This window comes from Gobius niger (assembly GCF_951799975.1).
Source record: "Gobius niger genome assembly, chromosome: 13".
Lineage (NCBI taxonomy): Eukaryota > Metazoa > Chordata > Actinopteri > Gobiiformes > Gobiidae > Gobius > Gobius niger.
In genome coordinates this window covers 10917564-10939601 of record NC_136864.1, presented here as the reverse complement: position 1 = coordinate 10939601, position 22038 = coordinate 10917564, and the positions used below count along the sequence as shown (strand labels likewise).

General features: G+C 40.8%; 3 protein-coding genes across 4 annotated transcripts; all 3 read right to left on the bottom strand.

The window, feature by feature from the left end:
• Window positions 1–1198: 1198 nt before the first annotated feature.
• Window positions 1199–3696, bottom strand: LOC306972721 (nicotinamide riboside kinase 2-like). 2 transcript variants are annotated; one of them, XM_079569425.1, is made up of 8 exons: window positions 3547–3696; window positions 3379–3469; window positions 2494–2542; window positions 2102–2276; window positions 1953–2024; window positions 1753–1859; window positions 1566–1651; window positions 1199–1489 (listed from the first exon to the last, which is right to left on the bottom strand). In XM_079569425.1, exons 1-7 carry the CDS (start codon window positions 3570–3572, stop codon window positions 1566–1568), a joined length of 606 nt encoding a protein of 201 aa, XP_079425551.1. In that variant the 5' UTR covers window positions 3573–3696; the 3' UTR covers window positions 1199–1489. The 2 variants fall into 2 exon arrangements, with proteins under 2 accessions (XP_079425551.1, XP_079425552.1); XM_079569426.1 differs by having other exon boundaries at window positions 1199–1486.
• A 1569-nt stretch (window positions 3697–5265) lies between these two features.
• LOC306973123 (caytaxin-like) lies at window positions 5266–18203 on the bottom strand. The gene is made up of 14 exons (XM_079569945.1): window positions 17951–18203; window positions 17446–17613; window positions 14719–14823; window positions 12152–12195; window positions 11814–12041; window positions 10745–10903; window positions 10468–10570; window positions 10203–10334; window positions 10027–10113; window positions 8745–8843; window positions 8578–8613; window positions 8426–8470; window positions 7549–7595; window positions 5266–5864 (listed from the first exon to the last, which is right to left on the bottom strand). Exons 3-13 carry the CDS (start codon window positions 14793–14795, stop codon window positions 7556–7558), a joined length of 1050 nt encoding a protein of 349 aa, XP_079426071.1. The 5' UTR covers window positions 14796–14823; window positions 17446–17613; window positions 17951–18203; the 3' UTR covers window positions 5266–5864; window positions 7549–7555.
• Window positions 17556–21781, bottom strand: LOC306972779 (excitatory amino acid transporter 4-like; the record flags this gene model as incomplete). Its single annotated transcript, XM_079569485.1, has 5 exons — window positions 17556–17613; window positions 19914–20108; window positions 20170–20403; window positions 20469–20643; window positions 21760–21781. The coding sequence occupies 5 exons, from the start codon at window positions 21779–21781 to the stop codon at window positions 17556–17558; spliced, it is 684 nt and encodes a 227-aa protein (XP_079425611.1).
• Between the last annotated feature and the right edge of the window lie 257 nt (window positions 21782–22038).

Below are 22038 nucleotides of genomic sequence, written 5' to 3'. Positions count from 1 at the left end.
GAGAATCCATCCACTGTTATTATATTTCACTAATAACGCTTTGAGTGCCGAATACAGGTGGAAAGGTGCTGCACAGATTCAGTTCAGACCATTTATCATTTATTCATTTATGGCTGAAGTAAATTCCTTGAGGCGGGAGTGGACCACAGGTTGTGACTGCAGGTAGAAGCGGAAGAGGGAGGGCAGGGAGGGGAGAAAGTTCAGCCATGACGCATACTTGTGGTAAATAAGTTAAGGCAAGTTGTAGTAATAATTAAGCTATTATTTTGGATTGTGGCTGAGATATACGTGACTGCAGTAAATCTACTAATATGGCATAAAAAGTGTTTAGTGAGAGAAAAGGCCTGTCACAAAATCTAAAGTACAGTAAGAATACATTGAGGTAGGAAACTATTGCGATAAACTCAAAAGCTTAGAAATGATGTTCGAAAAGTGCTTAATCTTGAAATATCCCATTATGAACATGAAATACAATGACACACAACTCATTTTGTATTCAAAAATAGTAAAATTAAAATAAATAAAGGGTGAAAAAATGCAAATAAATGAAGGCCTACTGACGATAGATATTGAACCCAAAATGTTATTGTTTATCTGCCATTCATTGAATGATAAGTCGATGATTTGTGGCACATTAATCCTCTATGTGGGTCATTGTGAACACAACAAACATTTATGCCATAAATAAGAAAGAAAAACAACAAAAGAAATAATTTCAAAATCTCAACTTCAAATGAGTCTCTTACACTATTTTGATACATTGTACCAAACTAAATTTAGTACAATGTAATCTGCTTTATAACAATCTGTAATAACATGTATCTATGTAGTACATACACAATGGAATAATTAGTTTTAGTACTTTGGAGGTACATAATGAAATAAGACATAAAACCCTTAGGGTTAGGGTTTAAGGTTAGGGTTTGTGGCTTGTGTGTTGTTACATTATGTCCCACCAAACTACAAATACAAATGATTCTATTGTGTATGTAGCACATAAAGTCATTACACAGTGTTACAGAGCTCATTACGTTGTACTGAATTTGGCATATACAATGTATCAAGGGTAGTGTGAAATAAAGTGTTTCCATTTACTGAGTACTTCCAGCCTTCAGACTAGTTGTAAAGTAGTACTTTATGCGTTTGTGGAACAGAAGTGAGTGTGCATGTGTGCAAAGAAGACACGTAGACAATGAAGTAGATTTAGCAGGTTCTTTAAGTCTTGGGACACTTCTCCCAGTGGTACTTTTCTTTCAGACACAGTTCTGAGTTACAATAATCTGCTGTTACACATTGAGCAGTCCAGAGGTGGCTCATCTTTTAGAAAAAAAAGTTACATTTTGATACAAAACATAAAGCTTCCGCCGTTATGCTGTTAATAAGTTAATGGATTAATTATTTACAAATCATTCAGTCAAGTACGGCACCGATGTTACACATTCACACAAATCCTATTTACAAGAATGTACACAAGGTCATCCCCGTCCTGCTGTGGAGAGGAAGCACAGTCAGTCTAAATGTAGTGACCCAAATAGTTCATAGAGACGAGAGGATATAACCTTTACCTATAACTTTTTCTGGACGCAATTCTGAATGCTTCCCAACGCTGAGTTGAAGATGTTCTCCTTAGACGTCATACCGTCAAGGTACTCTGTGGACATAAGACAAATAAGAAAAGTTACCCCAGGGCTCTTTGTTGTTGCTGTGTGACTGTTTGGACCAGACTGATTTAATATAAAACCTCGAGCGCACCTATTCTGTCGCAGTTGTCCTCCATCTCTTTCCTGTGCTTCAGATACATGGGCCAGACGTGGCCGTCGAACAGGCCCGCAGGGTCAGGGACTGTGTATGTCCTTGTACTACAAACACAATTGTTTTGTTATACCAAAGCCCACACATGAAGCTGTGCATTTAATTAAAGTGCATCTCCTCGACAACTGTTAAAAACACACCTTCTCCTCCGTTTGCACTCCTCATAAGGAAGGGAAATGTAGAGACACTTGTCGTAGATGTCTAGGAGAGGCCTGTGGGGACAGTTGAACTGTGAGTGTTGAAATAACCCAAATGCTGAGGGTGTAATGTGTCACAGGGAGTGACCCACTTGTAGTTGTAGATGAGGAAGCCCTCCACAATGAGAATATGGATGTCTCTGTCTGAGTCCATGTCCTCTGTCTCAAGTGACAGGCTGACTCCGTGGGAACGGGCGAACTTGACCGGGTTTTCCTGCCAGCCTTTGACAGTGCTCACCATGGCCTCCATGTCCAGGGCATTGATCACTGATGCAACAAGGAAAGAATAGAAAACACCAAGAATGAATAACAGCACAGGACCGCTCTCACCGATGTGCTGTAACACATCAGTGTCACTTAGTGAATGCTGTAGCATTCACACATTACTTTAGCAAATTTAGGATTGATGGGTTACCAAATTAAAATGTGCAGGAAAAAAAAAGTACATTACTGCATGGTTTTCCTAAGTGAAATCCATTCTTACCATCCCACTGTCTAAAGCCGTCCTCACCGACTTCTATTTGATTGGGTTTCTGAAATACAGTCACCAACAAAACATTGCGGCAACCTAGTAACCAGTCGGAGCTGATCACTCCTGGACAGGACAAGTCGAGGACTTGTCTCCACTGAAAGTCCGCCAGAAAAATGAGAATGACATCTGGAGTTGAATCGAAGGTTTTATCGCAAAATAGTTGAATATTTTATAGTAGAAGTGTCACTGCGGCTTATTTGATTGGGATTTTCTCCAGAATTTTGTTTGTTGTTTTGATTTTTTTGTTTACGATGTGTTAGGACAAAATGGGGGAGAAACAGAGAAAATGAAGCGGTTTATAAATACTGCACACAGCTGAGTTTCGACTTTGTTTCATTGTAATGCTGCTGCTTGTCGCGAGGGACTGTGGTTTGCTTTGGGCATGAGGCGGGGTGCGCTCTGCCCTATAGGGCCAGTAAAATCGCAGAGCTAACTCTTCTGAGGCCTTGTTGGCCTTCATCCGTTCCTCATATGGGTCCATGTCGGAGCACAGATGGCTGTGGCAGGTATAGTTTCTATAGTGATGAGGGTTAATGATCATGCAAAAATCCGATTGCTGAAAAAGCAACTGTGGTTGTAAAAGTCTGACTTGAAGTGGGGACGCTCAGCCCTTCGATTGGCTGTCCAGGAGACAATCAGCCAGATTTATTACTAGGCCACTGCGATGACAAGACATCCGCAGGTCAGACTGGTGTGTTATTTCTACCAAGGTCTAAGCTGCCAAAAACTCCTAAACCTACTTCACACTACAGTCTCAGATATTTTTAAATATATATGAAAGTGATTTAAGAACTAGCTGCTTTCTATATGTCGAACCCTAACTCAGGTTTGTCTTACCTTAAAAAAGTCATCTTGATGTATCACACAACAGTTGGGTAATGTCTTAAGGAGTCTATTTGTCAGAGTGGTCTTTCCACCGTTGGTCACGCTGTAACGATAGCACACAGGTCACTTTACATGAATGTTCAAAGACAAATACAATGATCTAAAAGACAAATACTTTACCCTCCAATGCCGATGATGTACTTCATTTTAAGTTAGTTTCTGTTGGTCACCTCTGGAATCAAGTAAAAAAAAGGAGGAACCCTGCCCGCTTCTTACTAAAGGCTTTGAACAAACCCTTTCCCTCTTCCTTCGCTCTGCCTTAATGTCCCCCCTTTTACTACTCCATTGATAGAGAACCTCCGGCGCGGTTTATAAAGCACTCAGCCGCAGCGCAGGGCCTCCCTCGCAGCCAATAGGGCGACACCACACACCCCCTGCACCAATGAGACCTGGGGGGCCTGGAGGAGCACATTTACATGAGAGTGAGGGCTAAAATTTCCACCTGCTATCAGGAGCTATTGAACACTAACCAGCCCTTACATCTCCAGTGTTTAATAAGGAGAGGAACATTTCACTGGAAGGCATTCAAATGTTATGTGAGCTTAAGTCTATCTGCAATGTTGTCATGTGGCTTATCTCTCGAGTCTGAAGTGGAAAAAGGGTTAGACCACACATTCATATTTCCTAGTTTCGACAAGATTTAATCCTATTGTATGTCCACATAAAGTTTGGACAGTTTAGTTCTGATTTTGTCTTGATCTTGGAAGATATTTTATGAGGCGATATTTGCCAAAACTGTAACTTCCACAAAGCTTTCTGACCTTCTGATCAGACTGAGCTCCATGCTGGTTCTATTACAGGCGCTCCCCACTGCCTTTCGACATATACATCTTGATGCAGTGAGACGACTATTACTATTATGACTCGGAGAGGGGAAATTTCCACGCTTAGACGCTTCTGGGTCGGTGAAAACCAGTCGCACTATATTTAGCCGCTGTTGTATGTACAGCCGCTGCGTCACAGGTATTTCTGATGCAACAGATTTGAAAGCATGTGACCACAGCAATGTTTTATCTGTCAGAGCTGTGCAGGTGCGTCTTATCGCCGGAAGTGAGCCGTTTCACTTGTTTTATCTCTGTTTGTGTCGGTGTGTAAACCTTGGCAAGGCTTCACATGGGTCAGTGTTTTATCAGGATCTATAGAAGAGCCGGTGATGCCATGTGACGACAATGTCATCAACCTTATAACATACGACCTACATGTGTGATCTTTTATGTAAAATAAAACTGGCCGCTGTATCCTGGCTGAATAGGTTTGGTGACTTTTTTATTTTCTAGGAGGCATCTAATTATAAAAGTGTCATTTCTCCCTTTCTAAAATGTTCTCGAAATAGTTCCTCTTCATGTGTCGAGTGTTTTCTAGGAATAGTACATAGATAATGTCCTGACGGAGGGCACACAGTGACTGTGAGTTCAGACTCATAAAGTATAATTTATAACAATAACTGATCCTGAACCTGAGATGGAACATACTAGACATTTGACAGTTTCCAGGCCAAGGACAACCTTTTAAACCTGCTTTGTTACTTTAAAGGGACTGTACAGAGTTTAATTATGTTAAAATAAAGTATTTTCCTCCTCCTACATGTTCCAGCCATGTCCTAATGTGTAGAATGAGCCCAGACCTGTTCACCACAACTGCCTCTAAAATAATGTCACTCAGAAAGATGTTACTTTGGATCCGAAGTGCCGTCATGTACGAGCTTAATATAGAACCTGCAGTTACACATGTGACCTGAGGTGGCAGCAGTGAATATAAAATGGCTAACTTGCATCTAGCCCCTTTAAGACAATCATTCCACTACAAGGTAATCAATATGACATATTTATTTCATACAAACATCGAATGGCACCTTTTTCTTTAATAATACTTTCATCATTGACACTTTACTTAAATATACTTTGCCTTTGAACTTTCATAATATACAGTATTTTTCTTTATCGTAAAATAATTTGCAAACCATGATAGAGAATGACAAAACCTGGCAGAAAAACTGAACTGACGTTAAGAACGAGCATGCCACCTGCATTTATCATGTGAAAATGCATTTGTCAATGCACATGATTTTTAAAGACGCTTAAATCAAAAGATACCGAAACAGTAAACAGTAAAATCATCAAACATTTGTGCAAACAGCTGTCTCAAAATATTTTACATATGTACATTTCAAATACTGGGTCAGTCCTTATGACCTCAAGTGTTTAGCTTCTCGTGTGTCTAATAAAGCCATGCTGTAAGTAAACTTAAGATGACATGCGGCGAGCAGAGGCTGTTAAAGTATGACTCTAATACTTTGGTGTGAATTAAATTCCACAATGAAAGCAAGCGTGGCATTAAAACCAATGCCTTAACAAAGGATTGTCCTGCTAATGAACCAGGAAAGGTAACGCAGTGCAATAAGCTCATGATGTCGTCCTGAGGGTCTTCAGCCCAACACTCTGCAATGGAAACACAAAGTTTAGTCTGTCTCTGTCACAACTGCATAAGGTGAACACAATCAGTACATTTATAATAGTGGTGTAATAGGAGAACAGAACAGTGGCACAAAAAAGAAACAATAGTACACAAAACTGTCAGACTTTTTTAGATCTGTGTTATTTGAAGTGCAAAGTGCAACAGTCGAAGTAGAAAATGTGTTTTATTTGTATTTACTTAAAAGTACCGATCAGCATCAAAGCCAGTGTGGTTTTACTTAAACAAGCATTCTGCTCATGAACTGGTTGCTGCTAACTTTACTGTAAGGAGTAAGTTACTAGTTTCAGAGACGCCTTTCGACTATTCCTTTTGTGAATGAAATATGATCTATCAAATCTAAAAAGTGAGGTCCCTAAAATACCAACGCCGCTTGTATAAACAGTGTTCCTAATCTCTAAGTTTTGATGCATTTGTTGAAGTGCACGGATAGAAGCCGCACCTAATCCTCAACATTAACGCCGATGTCTGAACTGTCCTTGTTCCAACATGACACTGCAGGGTCGCTCACCTCCCCCTGTGCTCTCGCTCAGCTGGCATTTGGTGAGTCCATTCCTGAGATGTCGCCTGCCACAGATGATAGCTCTGATATATGGGGGTAGGAGCGGCCCCTGGCCGGGCGGCACATAGGGGCACTTTAAAATAACTTGCCTCAAAAACCACAGTGTCTCGCTGTGCTGGGCATTTCCCCTATATTACAGAACTGAGTGTACAGCTCGGATCAATTTTCCAGACGTTAGTGGCTGGTTGATTAAAAATAGCATTGATTTGTTATGTGGGAGAGGCCTGAGGAGAAGAGCAGCTGTAGCTTTATGTAACACACGGTAAGAGGGGAATATGATGATGTTCAGTGTTAACCAACACTCTTTGGCATCAGGCAGAGAAATATATAGTCTCAAACATGACTTGGCACCAGTTAGAAGTTAATGAATGAGTGCAGATAGTTATCATTCTACTGTCTACTTTGGGGTTTGTCTGGTTTTAAAGATGTCAAGCAGAATTAACCAATTACCCAAATGCAAAGTTTGACACATGCGAAATACAAGTGAAGTATTTTATAATTAAGTTGAGTCATTTTTAAATCCTATTTTTCTATCTATTGCTTATTGAGTTTTAGTGTTTCTTTGGGCAAAATGAACCCTGGTTGAGAGATGTGGCTGCCAATCTGTTTGCACCACCGCAAATCACCTGCACACCACATTCATATTATACTGTCACCCTCACAATGTAATAGCTACAAGGCCTTTTTTTTGCTGACAGTCCTTATTTTCAAATGTTCCAGAGAGAACACAGGGAGGAAAAAGAGTGTGAAAAGGGGGAGAGAGCAAACTGTCAGGACTTGAGCAGGGCTTTATGCTTGAGTCTCTTTCTCAACAAGTTCTCAACATTGACCTGACCTACGTCATGCTCAATGCTGTAATACAAATCTGAACCTATAACTGCTGATCACCCCATGGATTACTTCTCCCTTCAACCAATGACCTTTGCCCCCAGCACTCAGAGAATCTTTCATAGTTTACAGTTCGGTGTGTGTACGTGCGAGGGACATATTAGCTCAACTGTCCGAGCTAAGTTACAGTGAGTGCGACACGCTCATCAACATGATGGAGGAGCTGCCGCTTTCAGCGAGGCCTTAGACGGGACTCTTACCTGAATGTCAGATGTCACGGCTCACGTCCGCCATCATCGACTTGGGCCTGGAAGTCACGCATTTAACACAAACCATTAGACACTCCAGCGCTCCATATTCGGCTGCTTTCACTCACATGATTTCACTTGAGACGCTCTGCAGACTAATTAAAGCTTTTTGTGGAAGCGTTGGTGCAAATGTAATTATTCTATTAACACATTAACAATTACAGTAAGTCATTTAAGAGGAGTAGTCAGCAGTATGGGGGTTTACATCATTGTTCATCCTTGGAACACAGTGATTTTCATGCTATATGCTTCACTGATGCATAACCAAATACTGTAGGCGCATAAACTATAATGCACTTTGGAAACTTTAGGGTATTGCACCTCAAGAAACCATCAAAATGTCTTGTAATTTGTAAAATTTGTTGATGTAAAAGCGTTAAAACACTTTATGGATGGGGATGGTTATCAAAGGCACTATACCGGATTTTCTTTCAAGTAATGGAACCAAATTAGTTTTGTCCTCCTTTAGTATATTGAAAACCAAGACACTTGTGGGGGGGAACAAAACGACTCAAGAAATAAGTTAAGACTAATTTTAAGCTTTCAAATGATGCATGACACTGGCCTATAGGCTGTAAGCTCTCAGGTCAAGACACTTTTAGATTTAGGTAAAGCTGAACTGGAGAAAATTACTGTGAGGTGAGGGCATGGATCTAAGGATTTAAGGCGGGGGTTAAGAGGTTAAAGTGACTCTAAAAAGTTACTCTGCAAGTTGTGAAATGTGGCTTTAAACTTGTCCCTGTGAAGAATTGGGATGCTACAAATATACTTCATTGTTTGTAAAAAAACAAAAATATATATATGTGATATGTGTGGATAATGAGGTCACCTTTCTTTAGCTGGTATTGGGGTCGCCTGCTTCTCCTGGTCGAGTCTGGGCAAAAAATAATGTAAATAATAATGTAAATAAATAATGTAAATTAAAAACTATGTCCCTTATTTTTTTATTGCTACAAATGAACCGTACAATATCGCGCTCACCTTTCCTTTTGTGCTCTGATTTTGTCCTCGTCGTACCTTCAACAGAAACCTCTGGTCAGTCGTTATGCAATGCATTAGACAACATTTCACAGCCCTGAAACTCTAGTCGCTTTACACACACAGAGAATGTGTCTCAACGGCGCCCCATGGTGGTGGAAATGACTTACTGCAGCACGCCTTCAGGGATCTGCACATGCTCCATGGGGATGATCTGGCTCAGCTCCTCCAGGGTCTGGATGTAACGGACCTTGTCCAGGAACTTGACACTGTTCAGGAGCATAAAACATGGGAACTCAGTAAACCAGAAGAAGAAGAAGAGCGCACAAGATCTAAGTTATTTATTTCACTGCTTAGGAACTAAAGAAATAATATGTTTCAGTTTGGGTAGTATATATATAGACTAGTGCTGCATAATATATCTCCAAATTACTATTATTACAATATTAGGCGATGGAATATCCCTAAAGCAGCAACAATACATTGCAAAATCGCTGAGGTCTGAAATCTGAGTGAGATTTACATATTATTCACCAACAAAGCCTGAAACTTAAAAATGTGCTTAGTGTGTTTAGTCATGAACCTAAAACTCCTGAACACCCTCGGGACTTTTTCTCCCTCTTACCCCCACACTTGATAAATGGTCTCAACTTATATAGCGCTTTTCCACCTACATTAGGCGCTTTACAGCATAGAACCAGTCACTCATTCATACTCTCATTCATACACCAATGTACGCAGACACTGGGGGCAATGTGGGTGAAGTGTCTTGCCCAAGGACACAACGACAGTGTGTTCAGGTTTACCCAAATCTAAAAGCTTCTCGACTGGAGCAACGCCTCATTTGAAAGCTAAGACCTACAAAGCTGATTGTGACTTTTTTGTTGCTTTTGAAACATTTTTTAAGCGTTTTTGTCGTGTTTTGGTATGATTTTACGCTCTTTTGTTGCTTTTTCATCACTTTTTAGTCATGTTATTGTCACCTGGTTGCATTATTATCATCAGTTTTGTCACTATGTTGATGCTTTTGGATTTGGGTAAAGCCCTGCTCGGTTCAGGTGGGGAATAGGAGGTTAACCTGACCCCCAGTGCTCAGAGCATTTTCACAGTTAACAGTTTGCTGTGGACATTCAAAGGATGGATTTGGATGAGGACTTAACCTTTTTAAATCTCATATTTGGCTGCCTTTAGTCAACATCTCCATGGAGACGTCCTGCTCCCAGTAAAGTTTACAGTCAGGTCTGATGATCTGAGCCGCTCACAGCAAACGCACATGTTTGTTTGTATTTTTTGGTATTTTTTCAACAATAAAAATATCTGTAATAAAATAAAGGCTTGTATTTTCTTCTATTTATTGAGTGAAATGTTTTGTGGTGTGGCTTTAAATCTATTGGAATGTGGTGTGTTGGTTCAGCCCTTATAAAGACTTTTTCTTGTGTAGATGGATCTCACCTAATAAAGGGTCTTGAGATGGCGATGACGGTCCTGATGAACCACGTCGGGTGAACAATGAAGAGACACTTTAGATTCTTCCTCAACCTGACAGAGAGAAGAAACCAGGTGATACTTTCATTTCATACAGATGTCCAATATCCAAAAGCTCACACAGTTTTAGTACAGTCGCTTACTTCCTGTCAATCATCTGGTAACATCTCTTGAGCCAGCTAATCCCAGGCATCCTCCTACGAGGTGTTGCTCCGTTCAAGTAGATGATCATGTAATCTTCCGCCACCAACAACTCCAGGCTACTGACAACATACCTGAAAACACACACACGTCAGCATCACCAGTCCCTTTATCTATGATTAAATTATTTTAATTTCCCATCAGGCTGAGCATAGCCCATTCCACAGCAGGGTGCAGCAAGGTTTTAATGAGAGGAGCGGCTCTTACAGGAAAAGGTTCTCCATGATGTATGCGTAGTCCTCACAGTTACTGTCAGGGAGATAACAGGCTGAGAACACGATGATGGCGTTCAGGCCTTCACCATAATAACCTGAGAGACAAGACAATAATGTGAGAAGAACTTTACACCGGATACGTATTCAACTGAAAGATTAAAGAAACAATGAACAAATGACATCTTAGCTGGCATTTTTCTGTCCTCTGTTCACAACTTTTTGAACTTATGTTTAATTGTCTATGTTTGTGTGTTTAGGCGACGCCTCACCTCCATGTGTGACCACACGCAGGTACGGTCTGATGACCTGCATGTCGATCCTCTGCTCCTGGTCCCCGATCAGCACCGTGCGCCACAGTCGCCCTGAGGAGTCGCGCTCCTCCTCACCCTCTCCGGGCAGGCGCTTGGCTGTGGCCACTGGAGTGTCGTCTACAACAAAGTTAAACTTCAGATGGACAGCAACTCACAAAGACATGTCGTACAAAACAGAGAACAGTGGTTTAAGTATAGGCTACTAAACTGTAGAAAAGAAGTATAAAGAAATATTTGTACTTTAATACACAAAGGTGTGAATTTATTATAATACTAGTGTTGTCAAAGATTTAAAGGAAGTTATTGTGGCATTTTGGATCTGTATAGTGACAACAATAGCAACACTGCACATTTTATTTTGTTTGTCTATTAAACATGAATTGAATAAATGACACATGGAGTAATTTTGCCTAACTCTTCTGTATTTTTTGCTTTTTCCGGTCACAGACATTATGTGGTGAAAGGGAAACCATTAGGCCTTCAGTGTTGACCCCATTGTGAGGAAAATGCCTCTCCTGTCTTGGGAAACTTCTTTCATCCATTTTGTTCATTTTCATTTAAAGTAAAACAGATTTCTCTGTTAATCTGTTAGCTGCCACTTTACGTTTAGGGTTAGCAATTATGCATATCCAAATCTCAAAGAGCATTGACTGGGGATCTTACAGCCTATATACCAGTGTGATACCTCATTTGAAAGCCAAGACCTTCTAGTTTCTGAAAATATGTGTGAGATCCATGTGAGTGAAACACAACTTACATCACTTTTGCTGTTCCTAATCATAACCCTCATCCCTGACCCCAACCCTAGCCCCATGATCAGGGGGACGGCAAGTAACAGGTTAAAATAACTGGATAAAGATTGTTTTATAGCTTTTATTGCAGTTGATAGTGTGTTGTGGTGTTTACTACATGGTGGGTTGACTCCAGGAAGAGTAGCTGTACTTGTGACAGGTAATGGAGATCAAAATAAATGCAAATACTGTAACATTTTCCTCAGAAGTAAAGCGAATACTACACATTATCATACCTTCCCATTCCAACTCGTTGCCGTTGGTGATGAACTCCAGAGAGTCGGTTTCGTCTGGAGTCTCGATGTCGTCCACGTTGATGTCCAAATCATCGGGAGTCTCCAGGAGGTCATCGGAGAGCACTGACCCCTCGCTGCGGTCCAAGGACAAGTTCATGTCAGGGGCCACCAGGGTGCGCCGTTTCCTCTGGGCCATGGTCTCACCCACGTTCAGACTGGTGGGAGGATCTGAACAACAGGAAAAACACAGATGCTAGAAGCAGAGCAGTATTTCTCCATTGATTATTTAGTGTTTTTAAAAGTGGAGTTTGTAACATCTAAAATCTGGATTTACTCACTGGTTCTGTTGTCTGTGAGGCCGATTCCATCTTCAGGTAATGGCCTGGGGAAGAAAAAAACTTAAGTCAAACATTGTCCCATATAATAACATCATAGTGTCTCAGCTACAGCTTTCTCAGTGACAACTCTAGTGTATAACGTTTACGAAACATTGTAAATCAAACAAGTTATCGTAATGAAATGCTACATCCTCATTTTAGTCCTCTTGGTTGTAGAGTATTGCTATGCACTCATGGATGCCAAATTGGATGTTTGGGAAAAGCCACACCTGTAATTACACAATCCCCCTGACATTATAATAAGGCCGTTAAATGCTCAGTGTGGGGGATAGACACACACACACACAGACAGTAACACAGACGGCCCTCATAGACAAACATACTCTTAAACGGCACTACAAAGGCTGGCTGATGGAGCGGCAGTGGAGGTAATTACTGCTATTATTTCGCCAGTCGCTTTGGAAAGGTGTAAATCAACGGCAGGTTTAAGAGCGCTTCATGAACAGACACAATGTGGTATTACAGCATTAAATACGATCCCCCCGTGGACATGTTCGGGCGCCTCTTTTACGGCGTTGAACATTTGATCACACTTCAGTATATCCACGATGTTTACACCAACAAATACAATTACTACCAACAAAAATGTTACAAAGGCATTATGAAGGAATTACAAGCAACTACAAATTGGTCTAGCCCCAGGTTTACCACATCGTAAAGGACATTTATTTCTTGTTTTGTAGCTTTTTACTTTCCCCAGCAAGTCATAAATATAAACTATGAAATCATTTGGTAATGATTTTTTAGTATAGAAGCTAATGTTGTCTGTGGTTTGTGGTTTGTGAAAGCTTCATAAGAAGACCAGCTGAATGTGGTACAATGAGAGGACTGTGGTTTCCTCAGTAGTTATTTCCTGTTCGTCTTGTATTCCGTAATATGATTATTCTTACAGAGCATGACAAGTGTCTGTGGAGTGTGAGCCCAGGCAAAGGGCAGTTTTTGGAGTGTGTGATCTCAGCAATATGAAACTTTTTTATTAACTAGACTAACTACATTAAACTTTATACCACAATATTAGAATGTTGTATTATGAGTTGGTTGGTTCTATGTGGATTTGCTTATTTATTTTTCTATTCAGATGGATGTGCTTTCTTTGTCAATGTACAACCGTGCAAGAAGTTGTGTTCAGGTGTTAGTCCTGAGCCGCTGCGACTGAGCTGCGCCGCCACTGACCCGCACTGTGGGCCAACCTGACCAGCACCTCCTGGGTTTGTCCCTGTTTCAGAGCGTGGTGTCCTGCACTGGTCAGCTCCTTCCTCTTCCTCCTGCGAAGCTCCCTCCGCTCCACAACAGTCTTTCACCATCTTCTGGTAAGAGCTCAGCAGTTAATCTGTTTTATTCTCCAGTGAACGTCCATTAGCCAGAACAATAGTAGGGACAGTAGGCATGTGTGGTTTAGCTGTGAGTCTCGTCCCGATACCTTGTCCTTTGTCCCTTCCTTGTTTCCTGTTGCCTCCACTGTGCTGCAGGTGTGGGGGGGCTCTTGGTGCCTCTTCAGTGTTTTGTAGTTCTCAAATGTCTTTAGCTCATAAGCTAGCTGTTTGTTTACTTTTAAAAATCTGCTTTCTTCAGGACTATTGTGAACTCTCTGCAGTAAAAAAAAATCCACTGGACCTCCACAAAAACACGGTAAAGATGTACAAAAGCATCCAGCAAAACAATGTAGAGTAGAGAAACCACAAATGCAGTTCGAAGAAAAAGGCAAAAAAAATCAGCTGTACCAATAGAGAGGGAGGTTGCTGCTTGTTTACACGTCGCCATGATGTGTATGAACAAGCTTAGTTTAATTATATACAGTATTTTATGAAGTTGCACTGTCCCCTTTCAATTAAAATCTAATCTAATCTAATGAGATCAGCTGAAACTGAACATCCTGAATGACTAGAATATTCTACAAATAGATTTCTTCTTCCTTGATGACACGGGATCATATTGTGAAAGAGTGGTTCAGGGAGCATGAGACACCATTTTCACACACGGATGGTTCAACACAGAGTCCAGATCTTAACCCCACTGAGAATGTGGAATGTGCTGGAGAACAATTTGCACAGAGGTCACACTCTCCCATCATCAATACAAGATCTTAGTGAAGCAACACTTGATTTTTTGACATTGCAGAAGCTTTTTGAAACAATGTCGCAGCGAATACATGCTGTAATAGAGTGTGACCTTTTTTTGTGGCGACTTTTTTAGGTCAGGCAGCATAATGTATGCAAATGTAGCATGAATAATACAGTTTTCTTTTTGCACTCACACAGAAATGATCATCACACTCCCTTTGTGTGGGAGGCTTTCTCTGTTTTTGTTTTTCTCTCGGATGAGATACAATTCTACCAAACATTAGCAGCATCACGGAGGAAAAAAACGCACACCTGCCTCCCTCCAGCATTTGCCACATCACTGACCCTGAATCAGTCTCTGCAGAAACGTGACACTGCACATGAAACACAGCTGCTCTCCCTCCCTGTAGACGCAGCTATAGCGGTGCACAGTTATGGAGATCATACCTGGGGAAGTCCTCGTCCTGCCACTCGTCTTTCACCTCCATACTGTCCATTCGGAGAGTGGCCTCTGCTGTACCCATCCCCTGGACGAGGACGGGACGCAGCTCACTGTGGAAGAAAAGCATCAAGAAAATATCGTTTATGATAGAACACAAAAAAAATATTGAGTATGGACATTTAAATTTGGAGTAATCCGTAAAAATCCTGGAAATGCTTCAATTATTCTATCTTGATTCTGTCTCCTTGTTTTGCTGTTGTGTCCTGGTAAAATGCTTACTTACTAAAAGACAACAACAAAATGACCGTATGCGTTATTTTGAGGTCAGGAATGAACTAAAATTAACCGCTGCACACACTTCCCCTCTGGATGCGTAACAAATCCGTGCTGTCATGTAGTCAGCATCATGCATGAGTCACATGGACATTAGGAAGCAGTCTTTTCAATACCAGAGTTCAGACAGGCAGACGATACCAGAGTCCATTTGTGCACTGGCATGGCACTGATGCGCTACAGGGAAACAAACAGCGGTGTATAAAAAAGACAAAGAAAATAGGCTAAAAGGCAAAGGCCCCGAGGCTGCAGGGGGTGACAGTGGAGTCACATTGATAACGGAGGTCTGACCTTTATAGTCATATATCATGAAACGTTTTATATATATATATTTTTGTATAAAGTGTTAGTGCTTCGCAAACTATGACGACGAACAGGATTTTAAATAGTGTTTACAGGACTATCAACAGGGACATTCCAGGGAAAATTGGCAGTTTATAATGATTCAATATACTTCTAATATGAGTTTTATTTAGTATTAGCATTATCAAACTGGAGCAATGATGGGTAACCAGATGTGAGTTCTCACGGTTTATGCAGGCAGAAGCAAGTCAAATTCAATGCCATTTTAATGCCCAAATCACCACACTGCCACAAACGCGGAAAAAAAAAAATAGATTTACAAACATTTCATCAAAGATTTCAGCCAAAAAACTTAAATAATACAACAAACAAAAATATTAACTTATATACAATATTTCAGATCATCATGTTGGTATTTTCAATGAACTTTCAATTAACAGTAAAACATGTTGAGCAATGTCAAAATTTCACAAGAAAAATTGAATCTAATTTAATGCTTTTTAATGCCATGTTATATGTAACCTGTTACCTTAGGGTTAGAGTTATTTTTTCCAATTATGCATAGCCAAATCTCAAAGCGTATTGACAGGAGAGCTTACAGCCGAAATGCCAGTGTGATGTCTCATTTGAAAGACAAGACCTTCTGGTTCCTAAAAAAAGGTGTAAGATATGGGTGAAACACATCTTACATCACATTTACTGTCCCTAACCCCTGACTCCTTGATCGGGGAAACTGACAGGTTAAAGACACATCATATAAATGAAATCCCAGCACACTAAGGGAGAGAGAGCGAGAGAGGGAGGATTAGTTGAATGTTTACCTTTCATAATCTAGATTGTTAATTTATTTTATTGCAAATATCTATGTGCTACTTTATTGTGCATCTATGTCTAAGTTAAAAAGATGTGGGGCTGAACGAATGGGAATCCACTGCCCTCATTCCGACGTAGGTGCTGGGAATTCCTTGATTGTCACTTCAAAAAAACACTCCGCATGAAACACCCTCTTTGTTGTGACTCTGTTTCTTCTCAAACCTAATCCCGGGACGCACGGATTTGACAGTGGATTCAAAGGATAGACTAAAAAAGAAGGGAGATTCACACGTAAACAGCGGCTCTCTCTCTCTCTGTGTGTGTGTGTGGGCTCAGCTGCTCCTGAAGTGAACGGCTGATTGACGAGCACAAAGTAACGTTAGGGCACGTGTTTGGGGAGGGATTTGAGTCCAGATGGCAAAACAGTGCCTATTTCGCCCCCATTTTGTATTAAGCGATGCATAGATAGATAGTAGCTACGAAGGTTATGCTAAAATAAACTGCACTGGGACATTGATTTGATAATGCTGTTAGTCTGGTGTGTGCACTTCAAATAATCTGATTTACAGCAGCGACAGAGGTAGAGAAGGGCTTAAAATAAATACGACTGGACTGGGGGCTTTTGGGCTTTTAGTAGAAGGTTAGAGAATAAGGTTTTGTGGACTAAATGTTGCTTTTATAAGGGATATGCATTGATTTTGTTCATCCATTATCAGATCTATACTTAAAGGGACTACATGGAGTCTAAAAATGTTAAAATTATGTATTTTCCTACATGTTCCAGCCATGTCCTAATGTGTAGAATGAGCTCAGATCTGTTCACCACAACTGCCTCTAAAATCCTGCATTGTCACTCAAAAAGATGTTAATTCGGGTCCGAAGTGCCGTCATGCATGAGCTTAATATAGAAGGTGCAGTTACAAAAATGACCTGAGGTGGCAGTAGTGAGTATAAATGGCCAACTTGCATCTAGCCCCTTTAAATTCCACAATTCCATGCATAGTATTGTGGCACAATAATCATGATCATGTGCAAAGGAAGTAGGAAGCTGTTTAGAAAAGCAGCTAGTGTGTCACAAATAAACTGTGTTTGCTGAGCTTCAAAGCCCTGGTTGTTTGATAGAAAACTGTGGCAGTGTGTGCTCCAACTTGATATTCTTGTTTCGTCCGCCACACGCCTGAACGTAAACGACTATAATGTAGCAATACAAAATGGCATCACCCAACAAAGGCGAGCCTGTTCCTGGGGAGAGTCAGGACACAGTTAAAAAGCCGTGTACTCACATGAAGTGTTATATCGGGAAGACTTTCCCTTTGGCTGTGGCAGCAGATTTCCCCCTGTGATCTTCTGTGTTGCTCGTTCCTCCTCCTCAGCGCTCCAAGTCTGTTTACATTCACAGGTGGGAGCCTTGCTCGATCAGGACCCGAGCTTCCTGTTTGCAGTTTTTTCTCCTAACAGAGAAGGGTAGAGAAACCGTGGGAGAAAGGAGAGGAGTCATTTTGAGTCATCATCATCATCATCAGCAGCAGCAGAAGAAGAAGCATGTGCTCATAATTTTAGCCTCGGTGTTGTGTGTGCGCTTTTGGGAGATAATCCTTTGCTTCATAATGACCACCACTCTCCACCTCTCCGTTCCCTCTCGTGTCCTGGTCACGTCACGGCAAACTGAACTCCCCCCCTCCCCAACAGTGCCCCCGCCGCGGGCTCTAATCCCGCTGCTGCTGCTGTTGTGGTGATGATGTCACCATATGGGAGCAGTGTTCATGAATGTTATGCAATCGTGCCTACCTCGATGCGCGATATCCCCGGCTGAAGTCGAAAAGGAGCGATCCCGGTGGTTTCTCCTGTCCGCTCCCGTTCACCTGACAGCCTGTGATTTATGGTGTTGTGGTCCTCCGCTCGGGCAACATGGTGGTTTCTCCTTCAACGCTGTTCCCTGGCAACAGCATCTTCCTCCCGCCTCTCGCTCTCCTGGGTATTTTCTCGCGCAGAGCAAAGCCCCTCCTCTGTCAGATCCCCTTCTCATGCACTGCTACAGCTCTGGGCAATGTCAGGCGACTCCTCTGCACTGCTTAGAACCAAACTGCATTTTGGGTGTGTTAAAGTCCACTATTAATAACTCAGAGGCATGAATAGACTTGGATTTAGGCCTGTCTCTGAGATTACAGGTTTGTGCATACTCTTTTGTTTTCACACCCACAGAACAGGTAATGCTGGGGTTTGTGGAAATGAACTGTGGTCGGATTAGTATGCCAAAGAACATTCCTGAAGAAGAGTCTTGATATACTATAAGAAAAAGCGACTTTAATAATAGATTGGAATCACTACATCCAATGCACTGCACTTACTTGATGTTCAATAAAACATTAAAGAGTTTATATATGGTGGTTGAAGAAATGCAGGAGCGCATGTGCAACTGGGTCAAGTGAGATGTTTTGTTCAGTCAGTTTACCACAAGATGGAGCTAGAGTGTTTCAGAAAGCTATGGCTGGGTTCATGCAATTCTCCTGCTGTTTAATCAGTATAGCAGGAAATACCATCATTATTAGTCATATAGGTTCTGATTTTGCGGTGCCATCCTCATTTGATTCTTTCTGATATATTGTAGGCTGCTAATAGGAACTGTAGAAATTATAGCAACTGTTGGTGGTTTAATAGTAGAATGAAATGTACAGGGTTTCTACAGGTGGCAGCAAGTCAAATGTAATGCGTTTTAATGCCACAAAAGCAAAACATCTTATATTATTTCATTTCATGAGATTTGGAAACATTCTATCAAAAGAAGAATGAGGGGGAAAGTTGATATCAAAAACCAAATTGGACACGACGGACAACTTTTGAGCAAAAAGTGTTTTTGACAAATGTATGCAGTAAACATAAATGAGCAATGTCATTTAGTGGGCTCTGTCCTTTTTTGCTAAAACATAGCTAACACAATTATATTTAAGATTTTTCCCAGCTTCTTTAGTTTGACCATTTTTGTGATGTTTATAGTTTCACTTCCTTATTGGACACTGACAGGAAGTGACATAGGTTGCCGTGCCGACCATGTTATGTCAATGGCAAATGAGTCAAACTGCTATTGAACTTTACCTTTATCTATGTCACTTCCAGTCAGTTGCTTAAGAATTCATGCATAAATAACTTTTCTGCCCAACATTTCCTTATTAAATTGCTGCTTCAATGAAATAAAATGACCATTACAGTATTTACTTACAACAGATGTTACTGTTGAAACAATGTTGAAAACAGAGGAATGTTTGATTCAATCATGACTTACAGAGTCAGCTTAGATATCTGTGGACCTATCATCCGTCATGTGGATTGGATTAAAAGTTAATGATTAATGAGCTGGCCTTTGAAGTTCATTCCTGGACAGATGCTGAACGACCCCAACTCCAATGCAGTCACCGAGTACATTGGTGGCAGTCCTCAAGCGATCTCTGCAAACACAACAGGCATCATCATAACGGTATTTACTGCAGTGGCCGAATCGGAGGCAGGGAAGTTGCGAGGGTAGTTTTCTGGCCAGAGACACCCCAATCATCCCATTAATCATCCCCAGAGGGACTACGAAAATGATTTATTGAGGTAAACAACTTACTTAGTTCTACTTTAAGTGTGAGTTCAGGAAGTGGGAAAATCCCTCTATTTATTACAATTATATTTAATTTTGTATTAGCAACTGAATTCATACAAACTAGCTAAAAAATGGAAAAAATTCTGGAGCCGCCGTACAAACAAAACTCACCTGAGGATAACAATCTGCCCGGTGTTGAAGTGAATATTATGAATTTGTGCGATGAATAGAGCAGCAACAGCCTCGTACAATGCGGCTCCATCCATGTTCATCGTGGCCCCGAGTGGCAGCATGAAACGTGTCACTTTCTTGTCCATTTTGTGCTTCTCCTCCATACAGTGGAAAGTAATGGGAAGGGTTGCAGAGCTATACAAAGAGAAATATGTAGCATATGTGTAAAAATGTGCTATTTAGTTGGTGTACATACCTGGAGGATGTGCCAAAAGCAGTGGTCAAAGCCTGTAGTAGACCAGCCATAAATTTAAAGGGGTTTTTCCGGACAGCGATGAAATATATGAGAGGAAGCGTGACAAAGCTATGGATGAACAGGCCAATGATCACAGTCAGAGCGTACATGGAAACTCCACGGCTGATATCGGCTAAACTCCTCATCTTCAAAATCTGACCTGCCAACAAGAAGAGTATTCCCACTGGACTGTACCTGTAGTAAGAAAGTACATTCATAGCTGTAGGTTAACTTAAGAGATTAAAGTTTCTTCTTCTTACCACATGACAATATTGACTAGGCTCATAATGGCTGTATTGAGACAGGTGAAGAAGTCCCTAAGTGGCTGGCCCTTGTTGTCCATACCACCAAGAACCAAACCGAAAGCAGTGCAGAAAACGAGCAACCCCAAAACGTTAATGCCATCTGACGAGCCTGCGACGGCTATAGTTTCATCTAGGGAGCGAAGAAGCACGATAGAAAAAGTCATTATTCACACAAGATGTACTTTGCAACTTCATGAAGAAATTGCATTTGTTTGTTTCGCAATATATCACATTACATCTTTGTTGTGATGCATGTTTCGTACCGCAAACCATGCATCGCAATAATTTGTTAGTTCTAGAAAGTTTTTTTACAAATCGTTTTGACTTAAAGAGACTAGATAAGTTGGTCATTTTATGCGCACTACTGCCACCTCAGGTCATATATGTAACTGCACCTTCTATATTAAGCTCGTGCCTGACGGCCTTTTTGAGTGACAGTGCAGGATTTTAGAGGCAGTTGTGGTGAATCGATCTGGGCTCATTCTACACATAAGGACATGGCTGGAACCTATCCTAATTAAGTATGAAAATACTTAGTTTTAGCATTTTTAAACTCTGTATAGTACCTTTAAAGTATTGTTAATACCAGTTTTGGTGCTGATAGAGAGCCATACTTTTAAAATACAATTTAAGGGCTAGGGAAAGTCAGCGTGTGCTTTCTTATGCTTGTGCTTCTTATTAATGCAGTTTGTTATATTGACCAATCACATTTAAAGGTGCATTATGCAACTTTTTATGTGGAAAAAAGTTGATATTTGTGCTTATTTGACCTTTCAGTGCCCCAGAGGCCGTATGAGTGGTCAGCATGGCGCCTTTACTTTCCGTCACCGTCGTCTCTCGGACGCTCCAGGATCAATTGTTAAGAAAGTTTTCACTGCTGAAGGAGCCTCTCACCACAAAACCTACAAAACAACTGATCCTGGAGCGTTGCAGAGACCACTGTGAAAGTAAAGGTGCCATGCAAACCATTCATACTTTCACTACAAGGTCAAATAAGCACAAATATCTTTTTTTTTTTTCGCTTAAAAAGTTGCATAATGCACCTTTAAATTATGTTTTGTACTGGGCCATCTGAATTGTGATATGTATTGTATCGCAATTTGCGACAAAAGCATTTCATTAGTAAGTGACACCTCACGCATCCCAAAGCTGAAAAAAAAGCTACATTATCAAGTTATTATTATTAAGTTAGCAAGGCAACACAACAAATGAAACAAAGGATATGCATAATAAGAATATAACTCACCTATCTCTCCATCGTAGGTCATATTGATCGGAGCTACTGAATAGAAATAAATATTACAAACCAACAGTGTTGTTTACCTTCTTAAAACAGGCTTCCACAAGATTTGAAGGAAACATGTTCCTAAGTTTCATTAAAAATGTTGAATTAAACAAACAAAAATAGGAGTAAAAAAAAATAAAAAATCTTTGCACCTGAGTAAATCCAGAAAGGAGTCCACTGTATGAACAATGATACTTTCAGATGAAGACTTTTCTGAATGGCTGTGCACTTTTCCAGGCT